Source organism: Patiria miniata, unplaced genomic scaffold (assembly GCF_015706575.1).
Source record: "Patiria miniata isolate m_02_andy unplaced genomic scaffold, ASM1570657v1 HiC_scaffold_3, whole genome shotgun sequence".
Classification (NCBI taxonomy): Eukaryota; Metazoa; Echinodermata; class Asteroidea; order Valvatida; family Asterinidae; genus Patiria; species Patiria miniata.
In genome coordinates this window covers 20,602,980-20,619,624 of record NW_024037069.1, presented here as the reverse complement: position 1 = coordinate 20,619,624, position 16,645 = coordinate 20,602,980, and the positions used below count along the sequence as shown (strand labels likewise).

The 16,645-nt window shown below is 42.1% G+C and overlaps 2 protein-coding genes across 8 annotated transcripts in view; both read right to left on the bottom strand.

The window, feature by feature from the left end:
* LOC119738687 overlaps positions 1-1,788 on the bottom strand; it is a 29,510-nt gene extending 27,722 nt beyond the window's left edge. For both annotated transcript variants that reach the window (XM_038213609.1, XM_038213610.1), the window contains exon 1: positions 1,650-1,788. The gene's annotated coding sequence lies outside the window, so the exon portion shown is untranslated. The remainder of the gene's footprint in view (positions 1-1,649) is intronic.
* A 3,204-nt stretch (positions 1,789-4,992) lies between these two features.
* Positions 4,993-16,645, bottom strand: part of LOC119738860 (piezo-type mechanosensitive ion channel component 2-like) — an 83,848-nt gene continuing 72,195 nt past the window's right edge. For all 6 annotated transcript variants that reach the window (XM_038213829.1, XM_038213834.1, XM_038213830.1 and 3 more), the window contains 6 exons: positions 15,589-15,681; positions 14,812-14,984; positions 12,607-12,741; positions 11,229-11,308; positions 9,550-9,724; positions 4,993-8,322 (listed from right to left, as the gene is read on the bottom strand). In XM_038213829.1, the coding sequence (XP_038069757.1) occupies positions 8,070-8,322; positions 9,550-9,724; positions 11,229-11,308; positions 12,607-12,741; positions 14,812-14,984; positions 15,589-15,681 (909 nt within the window). In that variant the 3' untranslated portion in view covers positions 4,993-8,069. The remainder of the gene's footprint in view (positions 8,323-9,549; positions 9,725-11,228; positions 11,309-12,606; positions 12,742-14,811; positions 14,985-15,588; positions 15,682-16,645) is intronic.

The following is a 16,645-nucleotide window of genomic DNA, read 5'->3' as shown; positions in this document are numbered from 1 at the left end:
TTTTTTAAAGTCCAGACAGACCAGTGGTCTAGTTGTTTATCCCATGTTAATTCCCATTTGACCATATAGTTCAATAGCCAGGTCACAGGAGGCAATTACAGGCATATTGTTTAAGGCAATCTCCAACAGTAAAAAAACAAGAACACAGCTTGTCAATTCCCTTTTGATATTCTCAGGAAAACTTAAAACTTGCTTTGATCATTTCTGAAGGGGGAGGGGGCAATTGCCCTAAAAACAGGGCTGTAAATGGCTCTTTTTAAAGTGGTGGCGGCAATGATACCCTAGCTCCCTTGGCATTCAGGGTGGATCCAGGAATTTTTGCAGGGGAGGGGGGGGGGGTGGAGGGGTCAGGCCTGTCAGATTTGTTTATGTCCGATTGTTGTGGACAGAGGGGAGGGGAGGGGTGTTTCTCCCCTCCCCCCCCCCCCCCCATATCGAGCCTGGCTTTTTTTACTACGATACAACCTCAATTCTGCAGAATCCTCCAACTGCATCCATGTAAAAATTGCATATCTTGCAAAATCCTCCATTTTTTTCACTTGAAATTGAATGTGGCCAAGTTTTAGGGGATCGATCCTGTAAAATACAGCAGCAATCACTGTCAATACATGAATATTCAGCCAGTGACATCCTGGAGCAGTGTGGAGGATTTCGGATTCAAGTACATCATGTATATTAAATCTTGGCCCAAATTAAATGCACGCTGAGCATCCATGTATCACTTAAGGTCCTGCCCAAGACCTTGACACAGTGCAGCCTCCAAAATTAGCAAGTTTTTTTTCCATGTAGCCTCAATACTGAAAAATCCTCCATTTTGTACAGAAGATTTTTGAGAACTTGGGTAGGTTATGACAAGACCAATGTTGCTTGCTGTGTCAATCATGGCTATGAAGTGAAATTTGGATGTGAACAATTTCTCTGATCATGTGACTTACAAAATTGACTTACGTAGACTTTGTACCTAACTAAAGAAGTGGCTTCTGGATAGTATACATTCTGTCCAAAACTACTTAATATTTAGCCAAGGAAGGAAAATCAAAAGGCAAGAAAGGTCAAAATAATAACAAAATCAATGTGCATTTTATATTCCGATACCCTCGAGAAGAATGTCAACATCACTAGACTGGTCAGTCATTGTCAGTGTCAAACATTCTCCAAATTTCCTCAAAAATTTAAATTACAGGATAAATGGACATGATATTGTTGAGATGAGATAGCTTGAGCAACTCCAACTTAACAACCTGTGAATTCCTGACGTGATGAGCTTGCAGCTGGAGTTACTCAAGCTAGAGTAGAGATGAGAGACGTCCAGAGGTACGGGTACGGAATTATTTTCTATTTTCGAAATAGTGGGACCAGTCAAGCATGTCAAGTGTGTTCAACTTAAAATAATAATAGTTGTGCCTTTCTCTAATTCTACCCCATGCCTAGCTCTATACTATGCACTACTCACTATAGCAAGTAGCACAGGCTTCATTTCATAGAATTCTGACAGCTCTGTCTTCATACAGTCAGTACGTACATCGCGTGTATGCGCTGCAGCATGCACCGTTCACGGCACACTGTGCAACTTCGCTGCATGCACTTTCAAAGATAATTTTTAAGTAGGCCATGCCATGTAATGGTCTTGTTGTACTCCCAGTACTTACCACGTCGATGCGATCATAGAGGAAGGAACACAACGTCTTCTTGCGGCTATACTCAGTTGTCGAAAGAATCGTTTTTAAACTATCCCTGGTCGTTGAGAAATATGAAGAAGTTGTTGCTCAGCTCCTTGCTCTACTGCATGGAATGTCAGACAAGTCGACCGTTGAGACAACTCGACTCGGGACAAGTCGACCGTTGAGACAACTCGACCGTTGAGACAAGTCGACCGTTGAGACAACTCGACTCGGGACAACTCGACCGTTGAGACAGCTAACGTGCACGGCACGTGCACGGTACGGCCACGCGGTTGACCGGAAATGCGCGCACAGGCCCGGCAAAAACGAACGATGTGCACGGACAATCACGCTGCGCTATATCGGCTCTGCTCTGTTACGTGTCATAACTCCCAAACGGCGATCAGCCGCCGTCAAAATCCCCGGTACTATCCCCAAAACTAGGCCCCAAAACATGCGAGGCGACTTGTCTCAACGGTCGACTTGTCTTTCCATTTATCGCACATACGGTCGAGTTGTCTCAACGGTCGAGTTGTCTCAACGGTCGACTTGTCCCGAGTCGAGTTGTCTCAACGGTCGACTTGTCTGACCCCCTACTGCATGCACTGGTGGTAGCTCGTGTTCGATTAATTCCCGATCCGATCCAGAACCCGCCGTACACGTCTTACGTGACTCACACGCACGGCGCATGCAAGGTTTGTATACAGCTGCTTGATTGTACGCAACGATGCGTATAATATTTTGGCCCACGCTGCGATAGCGCGTGGCGGGAAGAAAAGGCGGCAGGCACCACTGCAGTAGTACAGAGCGGTGGTGGTGCGTGGAATCAGGAGAGGTGGGGTTACCAGCTCCCCCTCGATGCTTGAATAAACATCAATAAACCACTCATCGACCAGTATTCCGAAACCCTCAAGACTGACCAGAAATTTGATGAAGCGGTGTACTTCTAAAAAATTCGGGTAATGCAGTTTGGGAAAATTTCACGACTCCCCAAAGACTTCGCACACAATTCACACCGAGAAAAGTGGCGTCAGGGCATGGAGCTAGGAACATGATCAGGGCATGGAGGAAGGAATAGATCAGGGCCAGCTTGAGAAACTCCAGCTCCAATGCTATTCGCGATGAGCATTGGACTTATATTCTTCCAATTTTAGCTCACACAAAATAAGCTTGATTGAATAATTATCGTTCCTCCGTCCTCATCCAGTGCAATTACCATGGAAACAATACTGGCCAATTAACCTTCAGGGTTCAACACGTTAACAGGTGTAATGCATTAAAACTATGCCCGAGGTTCATACACGCTACAATGTCTACACGTCACCCCTGTCATTCCATGGTCATTCCAAGTAGCCCGCCTACTACACATACCAAGATTGTGATCCATCGATCCAGTGTAGTCAGCAGTTAGTGGGGACATCAGCTTATCCCTCATAACGGCAGGCAAGGCCCCCTGCTGTACTCAGAAATATCACATAAATAAACTAAATGACCTGACGTCATATCCTGTCAGTGACCATCGTAAAGTTGCCCCTCTTGCTTTGACCATGGAGGAATAAGAACATGCTTTGACCATAGCTCCATGCTTTGATCGTGGTGGAGCACGGAGAAAGCTCCTCCATGGGTGGAGGAAGGATAACAAGAAACTTTCCCACATTTTCCCAAGAAGTGATCGGACATCACCAACATCGTTGAATCTGAATGCATGATTTTCAGATTCAAACCAGTACATCTGAATTATTGAACAAGTTGTCCATTTCACTTGAGTGTTTGCTGATACATGCGTACTCCACTTCAATATATTGAAAGCTTTTAAGTGGTCATTAAAATAAAATTAGAATAACATTAATTTTGTGGATGGTCACAATACTAAATCGCCAGACCATGTCCGAATGTTAAAAAGGCGATAAGTTGGGTCCAAGTTACTCGGACTATCACAATTCTAGGTTTATTTCGATGTGTTGAATAAACATCAATAAACCACTCATGACATGAGTCCCAAACCCTGGCTTTATTTTTAAAGCTTCTGTGGTTGCCCCTCACTATGCTAGGACCAACAAGTCTTGTGGTTGCCTGTAATAAATCGAGTAACTGGTCATCAAGGCCGGTCGGTCCATAAATCTAGTTAGAAATTCTTTCTCAAGATGTGGGCTGAGTTTTCATTATATACATGTAGTTTTTAACTTCACCAACAGGAGTTTTATTTCTTTGGGAGCGAAAAGTTTCAAAGAAATTTACTTGAGTCATTTTTTGAGGTCGGGCCGGTGCCCGACAGAAGGGCATATGAGCGTTCTGACGCAAAAAAAAAAAATTCATTTTCAAGAAAATTGCATTAAATTGGTTCCACTGTATGTTCCCCCGGGCGTAAATCCAATGTTCTCCCACACGTAATATAAATCGTACGAATTTGAAATTTGTCACACGTATGAATCATAAGTTTTGGATTAACCTGAATTAAATTTTGACGAAAAGGTTTAAATTTCATTAAAAAAGAGGCAGTTTTCTGCCCTTGGCTTCTGCAGGGCACACGATTTTGATTGGTCAGTTCGGAGAAAAGTGATGTGCATTTTATATTTTTTGGTTGGTCAGTTTTAAAGGGGAGAATATTATAATATGTACTGTACGGTAGCAGCTAGCCTATTTCAGGGTCTGTTTCTTACTCTATGGATAAAACCAGCCCCCCAGAGCTTTGATCTGGTGGAGTATTTTGTGATTACTGCAGGGTCCAGTGACGATCTACAGGAAAGTGGGGGTGTTAGTATGGTGTTAGGCAGTCCGCAAAATTATGAAAATCGTTCAGAAAAAAGTAGCACAAGCCTGCTCTCCCCCACGCACTCCCGATCCCCTCATTATCCCCTTCGACCCCCCCCCCCCCCCCCCCGAGCTAAAGACGGATCTACCCACAGCCTGGCCGGGTATACGGGTGCAGGCCAGTAAATCGGCCCGAAATTGCCTTCGCCTGTCTCGAACACCTTGGAGAGTTGTGAGTACTTTCCCCAAATTCCTGAAGTGGGAGCATTTAATTATCATTGGGGTCTATGGAAGTTTATCTACTGGTCAGCAACCATATAGGTATAAGGGTAGGTCAGATTCTGAATAAGTTACACAGACAACACAAAGTGAGTAATTTGACTCAATAGTAAAAATTGAGTCATTTTGTCCGTGTAGTGAGACACTTTGAGCCAAAGTGTGTCACTATACGGACAAAATGACTCACTTCTTACGATAATGAGTCTAATTACTCACTTTGTGTTTTCTGTGTAGGTCATTGAGCAAGGGTTAGGTCATGTTTGGAATGATGTATTTTCAAATGAAATACCCCACAATTCCATTTTAAAGCAATATACAAGCAATTTTATTTCATTTTCGGCCGCTGTTTTCCCATTTTGACAAACTTTTTATCACAATTACAGATGCACAGCACAATCGATAGAAAAAGCACACTGCAATCATTCACCCTGCAACTGCAGCCTCTGTTTGTTTGAACTAATACGGTTGAATAAAACTAAACAAATCTTCGTTTTTGAAAAATCACTAAAATTCAAAGCAATCCATACTAAAATATACCTGCAATATATGGGAAACACACAGGAATTTCCCTATTATGTGGTTAAAACATACGAAAATCGAATGGAGTTAAGAAGGCAATTAAACATAATTTATTTTAATGCTTAAAAACAACTTATTGCTTTTTTTTTTTAAAGATATGCTTAGGCAGGCATCGAAATGGAAAAACTGAACTCAAACACGTTTTCAAGGTAATAGATTAAAACAAGATAGCTTGACCGCCAAATCGGGATTATATCATTGCACAACACAAGAATTCCCACACCAAATTCAAAATTTGCAAATTTGACACAAAGCACTGCTCGTAGAATACTTGTTCCAGAGTTCTAAAGACTACACGTCTGACGTATAGTAGTTATTGCAGGGACAAAAGATGTTTTGAGGAAGGTGTTAATGCCCTATGCACAATCCAATCTGAATTTCCTAAAAATTAGAAAACTTCCCCACAATGCAGTCCCAGCCTTTGAAACCCAGCTTTGTTCAAATACAGAAAAACTTAACCGTGCATATTAATGGTACAGGGGCTGTATGTTAAGCCTTCCCATCCCCCCCTTTTAAAACTTTTTTTAACATTTAAGCTGACAGTTACCACTTAACCACGCACCGAACAACATACTACAAAGGTATATTTGCGTACCGTCTACACACTGACCACGATTGGCTCTATTGCTATTACATGCAACACTTCATCGAATACAAAATATGAGTAAATCTTATCAGTATTTTCCTTCTATATCACAAAAAAAGGTCCACAGATTCTACACAGCAGGTCATCAACAAGGCAAGTTTTTATAATTTTTTTTTTTTAGGATACTGAGTTTTAAAAATACATAAATAATCCATATCATTTACGACTTGGTACTATCCATAGCAAAACTTGGTTTTCTGCAATGTTTCTTCACATATAAGCCTCATTAAATATCAAAAACAGATAATTTTTAAGAGTTTCTGAATTATTCCTTTATCAGTAATGGCGGACGTGGTCTGATGCATCACAAGTAGTCTGAGTTGGGTCGCAAATTGTTCAAATGAACTGTAGCAAAGGCCATTTTTTCAATCCACGGTTAATTTTTTACTTGACTTGTGATAGACTTGACCCCACCACTGATCAGGAAGTTTTTTTCCTTAAAAACAAGGCCACTTTAGTACAAAGATTTGTACACATTCTTCAAATACGACACAGGTCTTTTCTATAAATTTAGGGTCCTTGGTGTGAGATTGTTCCTGTCCCCGTTACCATGGTACTTTGTAATTTGCCAATTCAAGTACCATTAAGAATGACTTCAAACAATGTTTTCTTTGTTGGGTAGGTAGTTTGCTATTCACAATCACTCTCTGAGGATGACTGCATTAAAGAGTGCATCAGAATGATAAAATTAAAGATGTCAGATGTAACAGGGACAGGAAAAAAAAGTGCACCCAAATTTATAGAATGACCGATATGGGTCCAATGCCTTACTCTAAGTACGGGAGTATCAACAATCAAATTCGAGACAATGTTGCCACCAATTTGAGACAACGTTGCCACGAAATTGCGACAATGTTGCCATGGATTAACTACCTTAGCTACATATAAATTACTGTGCTCATGACGGCTACTATGGGGAAAACAACGAAGTGTTTCGTCCGTTGAGTAGCCATTCAAGTAACACATTGGCTATGGCACATGTAGAAAGACCAGTCATATATATACCCACTACAAAACACAGATTTAATCCCTCCACAAACACATGCTTAACATTCAACACACTACTCAACAGAGATGTCTAACACCACACGAACGACAAATCACCGACAACATTTGAAACCTTCACATTATTTCATGCATGGTTTTAACAGACAATTTTTCTAAGCACATAATTGCAAATACCTACATTTTTACTTTCTAATCACCGCTAGAGACAATTCAAAATCCTGCTTTCTATTCTGTATGATTCATAAATCATATGAAAATGCAAATACATTACAACTACGGAACCGCTTCTAGATACAAAGTCTAAGAAAATGAAAACTCATCAATAAATGCATCATTAAGCATTCGATTATCATAATTCAATGAATTAAAAAAAAAAAAAGGATGCCATAACAATCCTGAGTGTTGTTATATAAGGCAAAAAAAATCTTCACTAAATGAAGAAACGGCAAAATCACCTTTGTGTTCATTGTATTGCCTGATGTTGCAAAAATTCATCTGCACCATGTACATATCGTGCCTCTATAAACCGTGCAACATAAAAATATATTTCACTGTCAACATTTTGCTCTCTGAAAACCTGAGAAACCCGATACAAGGCATCCATTGTTCCGCACTAAACAATCCTAGGGCATAGAAATTCACACTTTAAATTCACTTCCATTTCCCAGTGCAACAAAAGTCACATCGATAAACGGAAAAAAAATGTGTCCCTGAAGCATGAGTTAAGTTAAGGCAATGCTGTGCTCATTTATGCCACATGCTTTTCTAGAAAACCAAGTAAATAGTTTGATTTATCGATCTTATGAGTTGTAACTAAATAACCTACAAAAAAGTGATTAATCAAATAACTGAAAAGAGGTTTATACCTCTGGTTCTTTTCAGAACCATTCTCTTAGTTGAGAAATTATTCGCACATGGTGTTTCCGCAAACCTTTCATCATTTAGTATCTCCACCATGCAAAGCCTCAAATCTTACTTAAATAACTGAATAATCATTATGGGCCTAAGGAGGTTTACCTACACTAGCGTATCGGGGCAGGGGGAATGAAACAAAAAAAATAAGGCAACGTTTTTCAGAAGAATCAGCCATTTGCCCCGACCCTGAATTGAGAATCTGGTTATCAAGAGGCGGCTGTGAAGGCAGCCTAGTCTCTCTTGTATCTTGTGAACTCGATGAGCATCGCCGGCGAGCGGTAGAGGAAGATCAGCTTTGCCGTCAGGTCCTCTTCTAGTTTCAGCTCGCCGCACTCCCGCACCAGGAAGATGTCCAGGCACAGCTTGACGATGCGGTCCACGTTGGGCAGCTCGTTGAACATGATCTTGGTGGAGACGCCGCTGAACATCATGCGCACGAACCTGCCGACGACCAGGACTAGGGACACGTAGAGGCCGATGATGCTGTACACAGAGATTTAGAGTAAGAGTCATGCGTTAATAGTGTTGTAGTCGAGTCCATCACAATAATAATGTGTGGTGCTCATAAAGTGCTTCCCACCAAATGTTGGTCGTAAAGCACTACACAATTATTACCCCTGTTCACCAGGCCAGGAGACCACTTTTCTGCAGCCGAGATCAGTGCACCCTGGTTTCAAAGGCCATTTAAACTCCTGGGTGGAGAGAGGCAATAGTCGTAAAGTGTCTTGGGACACAAGTAACATCTTCCCTGTCGGGGTTCAAACTGCTGTGGGGTGCTGTGGTCCAGTGGTTACAGTGTTCGACTTGTGTACCGTGGTACGTGGGTTCGAATCCTGATGGGGAAATATGGTGCTTGTGCGCTTAGGCCAAAAAAAAAATTCCGGTTTCTGGTATGGAGCTTGTCCAAAAAGTGGTGCGGCGACGCGGCTTTTTTTTTTTTTTACCTGACTTTTTTTTTTTTTACCTGACTTTTTTGCTTCAAATGTCGGCTGGTGACTGCAAATGGCGCCCGACTAAACTTAGTGCAAATATATGGGAGTCCAGAGAGGCCACATAAAGCTTATTCTCGATCATAACCCCATCTAAAAACACGTTGAAATTGCGCAGCAGCAGAATTCCAGTCAAACCAGTGAGTTTGGCGGTTTTGAGGCATCATCTTTCATTGAAAAAAATACTTTTTCATTTTGCCGACGCGCATAGCTACGGCGACGTGCGCGCATACCAGAAACCGGAGACTTTTTTTTTTTGGCCTTAGGCAAGGCACTTTACTATGATTGCCTCTCTCCACACAGGTATAGTAAATGGGTACCTGGACCTGGTCTCAAAGGCCATTTATACTCCTGGGTGGAGAGAGGCAATAGTAGTATAGTGTCTTGGGACACAAGTACCATCTTCCCTGTCGGGGTTCGAACTCTTGTACCATGAAGATCAGCGTAACCTGGTCTCAAAGGCCATTAATACTCCTGGGTGGAGAGAGGCAATAGTAGAATAGTGTCTTAGGACACAAGTACCATCTTCCCCGTCGGGTTTCGAAATCTTGTACCATGGCACATGGGTCGAACACCATAATCACTGGACCATGGCACTCCATACGTCAATTCATGAGTCCAGTCACAAGTTAGCTCATAAGTCCGATTGCAAGAAACGGGGGAAGGGTAACGACAAACTGCTGTTCACTTAAGTAGCTTTGGAAGGCTTCCTTGGACTTACCCGTAACCAGCCAGGGGAGCAAACAGTTCTGACGCCACACGATCGTTGAGGGTGTAGATCACCATCTCATCTGAGTCCTTGTTGACTACCCACCATTCACGTTCCCCGCCCACATCGGCAATCGGTCCAGACTCAAGCTTCATGGTGATGTTGGTGAAACCGTCGGCATTGGGCGCTGAAAAGTACAAGGTTGGGAGGAAAGAGTGTTAGATCAGGTCTGTCATAAATCAATCAACAAGGCGACAGATGAACAATACTTTGCTTATGTAACGTTTTACACAAATGTCATGAAGTGCTTCCAAATCAGATCATAGATCAATTTTATGTATGCTCAGTTGTATACCCAAAACAGGCCCACCTGTTTATACCCCTTGGTTAAAGGTAATATACAACATTTGCAAACATCAAAAAAAAAAAAAACTAAGATATTATTATGAAATACCTTACTTGACTGTACGTGAATAAAAGTCTCAAGGATCCTGTGAAATCATGGCACCTGGTGTGCTGTCATTTTCAATATCAATTTCCAACGATGGCCGGCTGACCATCGTTGGAAAAAAAAAACCTTTTTTCTCTTCAAATACTGCCCCCAATTTACCAACTGTAGTTGGTCCACATTTTGTTTGCAATTAGTTACACGTCCGTGAACGGGTGCAAGCCGGCTAGTCTGGTTCCCTGACCTGACAACTCAGGTCAGTATACATTTTCAGTATCAATTTCCAATGATGGCCGGCTGACCATCGTTGGAAAAAACCCTTTTTTTTCTTCAAATACTGCCCCCAATTTACCAACTGTAGTTGGTCCACATTTTGTTTGCAATTGGTTACACGTCCGTGAACGGGTGCAAGCCGGCTAGTCTGGTTCCCTGACCTGACAACTCCCCCACGTCTACAAATTGCTCCGTTTCGTCTGAAGTAGGGTCAGGGAACCAGACTACAAGAACAACATTTTTTTCTTGGTTTTTCAAGCATCTATCTATGAACACAAAACTTTAAACAGGGTCAGTGTAACAATAATTGCTATAAAATACTAACCCCCAAATCCATCCGTTTCTAAAAAATTACAGCGAAAGCAAATGTTGTATATTACCTTTACACATGGTAAAGTCTCTTGCCCAAGAACACAAGCTAAATGAACATTGTCATGGGCCGATCTGAAGATGGGGGTTGGACTCCCCCCCCCCCCCCCCGACCAAAGTTAATTATTTACATAATGGAAAAATCCCAAATTTCCTTCAGCTCCCTGGAAAAAGTCATCGCTCAAATAATGTTCAATCTAATAATTCATTGCTTCAGGCATATGGTATGTGTAGGCATTGACTGCAACATCTCATTCATCAACCCCCCCCCCCCCCCCTTTCAGGCACGCAACTGGGAATTTAGAAAAAAAACTACAAGGACATTTCAAACAATACAAGACTTTGTAAAGTGTTTTTCAATTTGTATTGGCATTCATGAGAATCAAAAAAAACACGAGGAAATCAGCAGATCCGAGGAAAAGTTGCATGCCTGCCCTTTGAATCTTAAAACCTAAACACCTGGCCCATACCCCCCAGCCCCCCAAATCCTGGTATGCCACTGTTTTTTTTTAATCACAGACCACTGCACGTGAGTGGGACAGTTACCACTGACTGACGCAGAAAGATGAAGTCCAATAATGAGTATAATCATTCAACTTACACTCCAGAAGTTTGGTTGCTGGCTCAGCGTTGCCCTTGGCTGGGACCCTCAGGAATCCAGGATACACTCGAGGAATTGCCCTGAAAAAAAAAAAAAAAAATACAGGTAAAAGCTTTCATAAACATCTGGTATAATTCCACATCATAGAGCTGGTGAGGTGAAACTCTACAAGCTAACTCGAGTTGGAATCGAACCCGAGACATTCAGATGTCTTGACGCTTCACACCAAAGCTTGCCAACTTCACACAGATTTTTGGTAGTAATTTCAGGGATGCGTTTAAAGGCACACAGGATTTCCAATAATAACACCGCTCACAATCCGTATCAGTGGATATGATACTTTTTCGAGAAAACAGTGGAAAACCTTGCACATTTTGATCACAAAAGACAATTTCGTCGATAGCACTCTTTATTTCCTCATATCAGTCAAATCGGGCAATTCACAATGCAGTACGCCACCAAGAGTTTGTCACGGAGAGTTCATTTTTCACAGTGCATTGTGGGAGATGGTTGACAAATTCGCTGCGCGGGACATTTGAAATTGTTCGTTTTTCCGGTCAGTAGTTTTGTAAGCCTATGATTCGAGGCTCTGTTTGCCCCTTTCGTTTCTTGTTATCAATATGGTGTTTTTTTTGCAAGGCGGCAGAACGCTATGCCCAAATCTATAATAAATTAGCTCAAGTTGTCTACTGACACTCATTCAAATGGGCCGTGTTTTGTCGACCGTCAACTTGAAAAATGGACTATCCCTGGCAAACTCTTGGTGTCTGCGCGGCATTGTGAATCGCCTGAATTGACTGATCATTGGAAATCAGTTACGTTTCTTGATTTCTACTAAATGACAGCAACTTAGCCAGATGGAATAATTTTACTGAGTGTTTAGTACCAGTATGATCTTTAACCCACGTTAGATTTTTGATGATTCAGTAGGTTACTTTTGGGATTAATGCAAATCATCCTATATGTCTCCACAAGTCTGTCACAATCACCCAGTCAGGTGGCAAGCTATGGAGTACCGAAGTGAATACGTCGCGCGCACAAAATGTGTGTAAAAGACATTAGCGCGTGATTCAGCCCGTGAATCAACATGCACGCGTAACTCCATTCGTTTGCACTACACTTTCTGGTTCTAAATGACGTCACGCTTCGGTACTCCATTTGAATGAACTGTGATAATGACATCACTGTAGTCCTTCGTTGATGTCGGTGAGCTGATTGAGATTGACTCATGACAGAATTCACAACTGTTGAATAATTCAGCCTATTGTTAATGCTGCTCACTGGCTTTTGATGAATTCAAAAAGCTTTGAAGACTTCAACAAAATCTCTCGCTTTTTGTGTGGTTATTTTTTAGTCTACAGGACTATTTTAAACTTACGCTGTAGAGGAGGTGTTGGTGGCCAGTTGTTCAGCAAGCCCATCCCTTACTTTACGACCCTGTGGGTCCGTTGGGCTCAGAGGAATCTGGTGATAACCGTCTACTATGGGCGTCACTAAGGAACTATCGGTGGTCCTGAAAAAGCAAAACGACAGAAAATATGTTTCGTTATGATGACGATTGGCCTAAAAAAGGAATACATTCCTGTCTCTGGTTTAAATGATTCAGGATCCCAAAGAAATCTTAAAATGAAATTCCACGACTTTTCAAGGACTTTTGCAGGACAACATTAGGGTTTTCCATGACGACTTCTTACGCTAATTTGGCATCTTAGGACACAATTTCAAATAAACTGGTCAGTCGTCACACCGAGGTTAAGGGATGCCACTCCCTTTCAGCCTTCCAGTTTGACACAAGACCACTGCGCACCACAAAAGCATCACAAGTATGGAGTAGTAGGCATAAAGAGGGGATACAGTAACTTGCAATGCAAACTGGAACACTGCCATAGCCAAACACTATGCATCATCACGTACGAGTTGTGGAAGATGCCGGACTTTTCCATGACTCCTTGTAAAATAACAAAATTCCATGACTTTTCCATGACTCCTTGTAAAACAACAAAATTCCATGTTTTTTCCATGACTCCTTGTAAAACAACAAAATTCCATGACTTTTCCATGACTCCTTGTAAAACAACAAAATTCCATGACTTTTCCATGACTCCTTGTAAAACAACAAAATTCCATGACTTTTCCATGACTCCTTGTAAAACAACACAATTCCATGACTTTTCCATGACTCCTTGTAAAACAACACAATTCCATGACTTTTCCATGACTCCTTGTAAAACAACAAAATTCCATGACTTTTCCATGACTCCTTGTAAAACAACACAATTCCATGACTTTTCCATGACTCCTTGTAAAACAACAAAATTCCATGACTTTTCATGACTCCTTGTAAAACAACAAAATTCCATGTTTTTTCCATGACTCCTTGTAAAACAACAAAATTCCATGACTTTTCCATGACTCCTTGTAAAACAACAAAATGCCATGACTTTTCCATGACTCCTTGTAAAACAACAAAATTGCATGACTTTTCCATGACTCCTTGTAAAACAACAAAATTCCATGACTTTTCCATGACTCCTTGTAAAACAAAAAAATTCCATGACTTTTCCATGACTCCTTGTAAAACAACAAAATTCCATGACTTTTCCATGACTCCTTGTAAAACAACAAAATTCCATGACTTTTCCATGACTCCTTGTAAAATAACAAAATTCCATGACTTTTCCATGACTCCTTGTAAAACAACACAATTCCATGACTTTTCCATGACTCCTTGTAAAACAACAAAATTCCATGACTTTTCCATGACTCCTTGTAAAACAACAAAATTCCATGACTTTTCCATGACTCCTTGTAAAACAACAAAATTCCATGACTTTTCCATGACTCCTTGTAAAACAACAAAATTCCATGACTTTTCCATGACTCCTTGTAAAACAACAAAATTCCATGACTTTTCCATGACTCCTTGTAAAACAACAAAATTCCATGACTTTTCCATGACTCCTTGTAAAATAACAAAATTCCATGACTTTTCCATGACTCCTTGTAAAACAACAAAATTCCATGACTTTTCCATGACTCCTTGTAAAACAACAAAATTCCATGACTTTTCCATGACTCCTTGTAAAATAACAAAATTCCATGACTTTTCCATGACTCCTTGTAAAACAACCAAATTCCATGACTTTCCATGACAACGGGATTTTCCAGGATTTGTCCATACCTGTGGGAAACCTGATATTTAGTAAGTGGAGGAACAGGTCGATAGAGCGGTGCTCTCCTAAACTCACACCGCATGTTACTTGGGTTCGAATCCTGCCTGGGCCAACATGTGGATTGGAACTTCAGTCATTACCTGATTCTGTGGGTTTTCCCTGCAATGTCATTACAGGCATTTCTTCAAACCACAATAAGTCCGATACTGAACCAAATTTTTAAGATGGGAATATTTTTGTTGAAAAGGTGAATGATACTAGTTGTCTATAAAGTTTGATCTTCACTATTTCTGTCGCTTAAAGGGGGGGGGGGCAAGGGATCAACAGTTTGAGGGAAGGGGGAATGGGGGCGAGGCGAGGGGCATGGCCTTTCTGCCCCCCACCCACCCACAGCCTAAACAGTGACTGACCTTTTGACAGCATAGGAGTAACGGAAGTCTATTTTCGTCTGTTTAGACAGCAAAGTGTCTTCCAGACGTTGTCTGCTCGGAGGGCTGACATCCCAAGACGACGTGGATTCTCCGCTGATGGTCACCTTCACGATATCGTCTGCTCTGTAGTTTTTCAAAAATGTCAGCGCACTCTGTCAAATAAAACAGAGGAATAGCAAAGTAAGTGAGGGTTACTTTTTCTTATTAAACTTACGCGACCCCCTGGCATGCTGGCAGTGTTTATACAAGTTAGTTGGTAAGTACACTTTTCAGTTGACCTAACCAAAATCAACAATGTCCTCATGACCTCATTTGACCCCTCGATGACCTTTGACCTCAAATTTCTCAAGCCAGCTTAGGTCCCCCTACCCAAAGATTACTGCCACCAAGTTTGGTAGCGAGGGAAGTCTGACTTTTCATATGACAGCACTTCTCAGTTTACCTAACCAAAAACAATGAACTCTTTTGACCCCTAGATGACCTTTGACCTCTAATGTCTCACATCGTCTGAGGTCCCCCACCCAAAGATTATTGTCACCAAGTTTGGTTGAGATTGAATTCTGACTTTTCATATGACAGCACTAAACAGTTAACCTAACCAACGTGGAACGGACACACATACACACAGCAGGAATACACTATCGCAAAATCCCCCTTTCTCGGCTTAAGCCGGCGGGAATAAAAAGCAAACACATATCCTTGAAGGTCCATAAGAAAACAATCGCCAGGACACGAGAATTTTGTATAATGTCTTACCAGATCACCGCTGAAGTCATTGACCAAACCATCATACTCGTTCTGATTGAGTGTGTGGAGGTTTTGATCCAGTGCTGTGGTTTCAAACAACGGCTGCAACAGAAGGAAATAAATAAATTAGTAAATAAATTCTGGGGGGCCGGGGAGCTAACTATTCTTACTCCAGTAAAACAGCTGAATTGTTAAGGACGCAGCTACAACTTGGACGAGCCGAAGACATGTAAAGGTGCCTTAGGTAGCCATCCTACAACCCATGTCTTACCACGTAGTACAGCAACATCAAAAGTGTTGATTTTTGAAGAGGGAGGAACACCAGAGAACCCGGAAAAAAACCCTCGTGGCACGGGAGAGAATGAACACACATCTCTACTCACATATGACCCGAGCCGGGAATCGAACCCGAGCCACACCGGTGAGAGACGAGCACTTTACGCACGACGCCATCCATGCCGCCAATAAGGAGGGAACTCTCTTCGGTGAGAGGTGAACGCTTTATGTACGACGCCATCCATGCCACCAATAAGGAGGGAACTCTCTTCGGTGAGAGGTGAGCGCTTTACGCACGACACCATCCATGCCACCAATAAGAAGGGAACTCTCTTCAGTGAGAGGTGAGCGCTCTACGCACGACACCATCCATGCCGCCAATAAGGAGGGAACTCTCTTCAGTGAGAGGTGAGCGCTTTACGCACGACGCCATCCATGCCCCCAATAAGGAGGGAACTCTCTTCAGTGAGAGGCGAGCGCTTACGCACGACGCCATCCATGCCACCAATAAGGAGGGAACTCTCTTCAGTGAGAGGTGAGCGCTTTACGCACGACGCCATCCATGCCACCAATAAGGAGGGAACTCTCTTCAGTGAGAGGCGAGCGCTTACGCACGACGCCATCCATGCCACCAATAAGGAGGGAACTCTCTTCAGTGAGAGGTGAGCGCTTTACGCACGACGCCATCCATGCCACCAATAAGGAGGGAACTCTCTTCAGTGAGAGGAGAGCGCTTTACGCACGACGCCATCCATGCCACCAATAAGGAGGGAACTCTCTTCAGTGAGAG